Source organism: Camellia sinensis, chromosome 7 (assembly GCF_055761805.1).
Source record: "Camellia sinensis isolate YWXY chromosome 7, ASM5576180v1, whole genome shotgun sequence".
Classification (NCBI taxonomy): domain Eukaryota; kingdom Viridiplantae; phylum Streptophyta; class Magnoliopsida; order Ericales; family Theaceae; genus Camellia; species Camellia sinensis.
In genome coordinates this window covers 171,730,902-171,736,037 of record NC_138967.1, presented here as the reverse complement: position 1 = coordinate 171,736,037, position 5,136 = coordinate 171,730,902, and the positions used below count along the sequence as shown (strand labels likewise).

At 32.7% G+C, this 5,136-nt stretch overlaps 1 protein-coding gene across 2 annotated transcripts; it reads left to right on the top strand.

The window, feature by feature from the left end:
* The first annotated feature begins 934 nt into the window (after window positions 1-934).
* On the top strand, window positions 935-3,572 carry LOC114256019 (uncharacterized). 2 transcript variants are annotated; one of them, XM_082879779.1, is made up of 5 exons: window positions 935-1,146; window positions 1,229-1,378; window positions 2,835-2,919; window positions 3,055-3,141; window positions 3,282-3,572. In XM_082879779.1, the coding sequence occupies exons 1-5, from the start codon at window positions 1,052-1,054 to the stop codon at window positions 3,414-3,416; spliced, it is 552 nt and encodes a 183-aa protein (XP_082735905.1). In that variant the 5' UTR covers window positions 935-1,051; the 3' UTR covers window positions 3,417-3,572. The 2 variants fall into 2 exon arrangements, with proteins under 2 accessions (XP_082735905.1, XP_082735904.1); XM_082879778.1 differs by having other exon boundaries at window positions 937-1,146; window positions 2,820-2,919.
* Window positions 3,573-5,136: the final 1,564 nt, after the last annotated feature.

The window sequence follows — 5,136 nt, the reverse complement described above, 5'->3', positions numbered from 1 at the left end:
TGCCTCAATTTGGTGCTCAAAAAATGGAACCACCTAGGAGAACTAGCCAAACTTATTGACAAAGAACATTTGGAAGGTGAATGGGAGGGGAAAACAGTTAGATTATATCCCATATGGCTGTTGATCTAACAGGAATCGCCCATCTTGACATTCTTGCTTCAATCACACCCTTTTTTTTTTTAATATATTGTTTCTTAATGTGGAAAGCAGAACTGCTCTGAACTGATATAAGGTGGAGTGCTGAAATTTGATGTGCTGTGTTTGTTGTGCTGAAATTTGCTGTGCTGAAATTTGCTTTGCTGTGCTGTGCTCTGCTATGTTTGTTGGAAATCTTGTTTTGCTGAGTTGTTAAACTGATTTGAGCTGGAAATTTGTGGGCTGCTGGAAATTTATGGATGAATCTGCTGTGTAAGGTCCATGTATGCAAAGTTTGCCTTCCTCTCTGCTGTGTCTGCTGTGCTTGTTCTGTTCAGTTTTCTGTTCTGTTTTTGGTTCTCTTTGTCTGTGTTCTATTCTTCTGTTTTTTTTTTCCTTTCGGGTTTGGTTCCTCACCAAACTCCTTCCCTTTATTTGATGTAATCTCATATCTTGTATGATTTTCCATCTATAAAGGTTCCTCTTTTTTTGCTGATAAAAAAAAAATAAATAAATAAAAGAAGAAGACCATCATATGGTTGTTTATTGACTTGGAAAAGCAAATGATAAGTAAGTTCCATCAATCACCAAATTAGAAAATTAGTTTCCACATAAGATTTTCTTAAAATACAACCAAATTTATTTTTTTGCTGTGTAGTCTGAAATTATGTGGCAAAATCTTGATAGTACTTTTGAACAAACTCTTAAATTTGTTTTAAATTCAAACAAACATATTGGAAGTGGGAATTGATTTGAATTTAGTGTGTGTCTTGGTAGGCCTATTGGGTTATCATTTATCAAGAAATGAGTTCCTTAGCACTAGTGTCATAATCATCATTTTGGCTTTTGGACTTTTCATTGCCTATTAACAATACAAAAATGATTATCCTCCTTATATTTGGATTGGCTAAGTGGCATGTTAAAGTACCTAAAGGTCTTGGATTTGGGAAATAATCAACTATCAGGTCCAATTCCTTCCGAGCTTGGGAGCTTGACCAGCCTTGTGAAAATGTAAATGGTGTTTGACATTTTGTTTCTTCAATTGAGTTTATGTGTTTGCTTCTGGTTTGAGATTTTGCTTTTCTTGTTTCAGGAACCTTCAATCCAATGGGTTGACTGGAAAGCTGCCTTCTGAACTTGGCAATTTTAAATACCTTGAGGAACTTCGGCTGGATAGGAATAAGCTTCAAGGAAACGTTCCTGCAACTAACAGTTCAGATTTTACATCCAGCATGCATGGGATGTAAGTAAAAGATTCATATATAATTACACTATAATTCCTCTAAATGTTGCAGTTATCTGTTTGGGGATTGATTTGATGCGCTTTCACTGAAAATAGTTGCTTGTAGCAAGAATGTGAATAATATTAATTTAATTTTTTGTGGTAAGTAAACATGTGAACTTGAATGAAGAAAATAAAAATGTATAACTATATACTTGCACTTCCTAGTTATTTGATGTATAATTTAATTTTTATGATGCCCATGTTTTGATTTGTTTTTTCACCTTTCATAGAATTTCATTGTATATACTATTAAAACATTAAATTATGCACCAGATTCTGGATGCCCATGCTTTGCAAATTCAAACATTGGACCTATTGAAATTATGCACTTTCAGAAAGAAAAAAACGAATACTAGTTGTCAGTTAACAACAGCCATCTAATATTACACATAGGCCCAAATTTTTTCCAGATTAAATATCAAAATGAAATCTTACTTGGCTTATGTTTTTGAAAAATTAATTAGAATGAGATATTATTTGACTATAATTTTGAAAATTGAGACATTCAGCAATAAGAATTTGTTACCATTATGTTTTCTTGATGGATCTTAGGAAAAAGATAAATTGGCCAAACAGTTGAGCCATCTCCGTCACATAGTCTAAGACAAAATTTGCATAGAAAGCAAGTTATGATTGAACAGAAACATAAGCAATGAAATTCTATGAAAGGTGAAAAAACAAATCAATACACACTACAATTATGAATTTCTGTCTGATGCTTGAGGGACTACAACAAAACAAAATAGAAATTGGTTTGAATGAGAATTAAAGTGGGAATGCATTACAAGTTCATGATCTAATCTTCAACATAGAGTAACCAAGTTACAAACATCAGATAATCACAGAGGCAAGTTTTGCAAGAATGGAGGTAACTAAACTACCACTTGTGTTCCAGGACATACCAAAAAGAACAGAGAGATTTGATAAAGAATATGCATATAGTACACGACATAACTACGGAAAGAAAGGAAGAGAACGGTAAGGAAATACTTTGGATTAGTGGCAAATTACATTAATGTCAAGTTGGTCTCATAATCTCAACTAAATATATATGAACATCATATAAAAATGTATAATTTAATTTTTTCCCCCCCTGTAGTTATTTGATGCAAGTTGCCTGTCTCTCTCTCTCATGCATACGGACATGCAAATGCAAACATGCATGAATTGTTGCCTTTTAGTTATTGTGGCATGGTTCTGGTCCCCTTGATGCTTGCTTACCATTTCAGATTAAGCATGACCTTGCTGATGCTGACTACAAAAGATAGTTTCTAAACTTTTACATCTATGATGATTTTCAAAGAATCCTGTTTTAGTTCTTGAGCATTTTGTTGTCACTTCTTGTCAGATTGAACTTTATTTTTTCTAAGACAATTTTTCACTTTGTGTGCATGTGCAGTGTGGATGGTGGAAGACCAAGTAGTGCAAGTATCTTTGTTGGTGGCTTTGTCTTGGGTGGAATTGTTGTTGGAGCACTAGGTTGTATATATGCACCCCAGGTATGTGTGTATTCCTGAACTGTTGTCTATCCATTAGAATTGGATTTATTTGGTCAAATATCTGGATTGTTTGATATGCGGTACTTCAAATTTCATTGGATAACATAGTTGCTGTGAGGTTCATTTGCCTTACAGATCAGCAAGGCACTGGCAGGAGCAGACAGGAAAGATTTGATGAGAAAGCTGCCAAAATTCATATATGATGAAGAGAAAGCCTTGGAGGTGAGATCTTTCTCTTGCATTTTGGCAACTGCAACTGCCAAAAGATTTGGTGTATTTTTTAATTTTTACTAGGGATCTTGTCATTGATTCATGTTGACAATATGAACTCTCATCCACTTTATATGATTTGATGAGAATAGAGAACACGCAAAATCCTGACTGAGAAGATCGCGCAGCTAAACTCTGCCATAGATGATGTCTCTTCGCAGCTCCGTGCTGATGATACCCCAAATGGAACTGCTGTAAGCCCGGATGAACTTCAGGCTTCCATATGACAAACTGTTCAAAAGATATCCTGAAGTTGTTTATAGATGAGAAATGTTTGAAACAAATCCTTTAAATTTTCACTAGTAAACTAAGGGCTCAAGGTGGGGCCCTTATGTATTGTGTCGAATGTTAATGATTCAGTTAATTTGAATGATGCTTTAAAATTATAAGTTTATTATGGATTGAATGAATTATTAGGAATTACAGGTGTATTGTTTTCTTGCTTTGGTGACTAATTTATTAGTTGCGACATCCAAAATAATTTTTTTTTGCAAAAAATGACAATTGCCGACCAAGAGTTTTGGTCGCAAAAAATACATGTATTGCCAACCAAAACAGCTCTTGGTCGTGGAATCTCACTTTTGTCGACCAAAAGTTTTGGTCGCGAAAAGACACAAATGGCGACCAATTTTTTTGGTCGCGAAATGTGATAATTGGCGACCAAAAAATTTGGTCGCGAAATGTAATAATTGGCGACCAAAATTTTTGGTCGCGAAATATGACAATTGGCGACTAAGAAATTTGGTCGGGAAAATATCACTTTTCGCGACCAAAGTGTTTTGGCGACAAAATAAATTAGCCGCGGTAATTAAATATTTAGCGACCAAAAATTTAGTCGGCAAAATCCAACTTTTGCCGACCAACCACAATTTTGGTCGCGAATTACTTTTGCCGACCCTCAATTGGCGACCAAAGTAGCGACTAAAAAAATTGGTCGCGGATAACTTTTGCCGACCAAAAATAGACTTTTAGCGACCAATTTTTTGTTGCCAAAAGTGTTAATTCTTGTAGTGGTGACAATTCTTTCAAATTTAGAATTCGAACTTAACCATCATCATAAGGGCTTGTGAGACCCGCACTATAGATCTTGTTTAGATTATTCAAACCGTTTATTTTGTAAGGTTTACTGTGCATATAATTCCTGGAAAAATTAAGTTAATGCAATAATCATAATATTTTTATTTTATCATATTTGACTTCATAAAAATGGATGGTCTATTTTCTAAAACAAACTTGTTCATTTTTTTTGGATACAATGGAAATAGAACGGAAATGTTAGAATTATTGAATAGACTTAATTTTTTTAATAAATGATGTATACGAAAGGCTCTACAAAACGAATGCCTCAGATTATTGAAATAAAATCCGTGTTGAGTCCCACAAAACCTAACTTCAGAGTCAAGTTTAGATTTTGAACCTCACATAAACTCAATCCCGTAGATAAAACAATATAGATAATTATTTTTTTGTATACAAATACTGTTATCGCAAGAAAAACTAATATCATATAATAAAGACTAAGAAAAAACTTTAAATGGAAAAGATTAAGATATGAGTGTGTTTGATAAGTGGTTAAAATATTAAAAATGTGACATCAATTAAATATCACATAAATAATTATAGTTAAATATAATTATGGTTGTATGTGATGATATATTATTAAGTAAATAAATAATAATAAATATATAAATTTAATTCGGCATTGGATTATCAAATATGAGATTAATTAGAGATTATTATTTGGGGTCAAATTAACACAAATATGGAATTATAATACTAGTTGGGCCAAATTAGAGTTAAAGATAGTCAATAAATAAATAAAAAAGTAAGAGTAAATAATAATAATAATAATAATAATAATAATAGTGGGTGTGGTAGTAAAATAAATAAATAATTTTCTATGGGTATACGATAAAGTATAATTTAATTAGAGATTAATTTGTTTAT

Coding starts and splice junctions, on each gene's coding strand:
- LOC114256019 (XM_082879778.1), top strand. CDS start 1,052: ATGTTAAAGTACCTAAAGGTCTTGGATTTGGGAAATAATCAACTATCA. Junction 2,920..3,054: donor GTTGTATATATGCACCCCAG/GTATGTGTGTAT, acceptor TTTGCCTTACAG/ATCAGCAAGGCACTGGCAGG. Junction 3,142..3,281: donor ATGAAGAGAAAGCCTTGGAG/GTGAGATCTTTC, acceptor TGATGAGAATAG/AGAACACGCAAAATCCTGAC.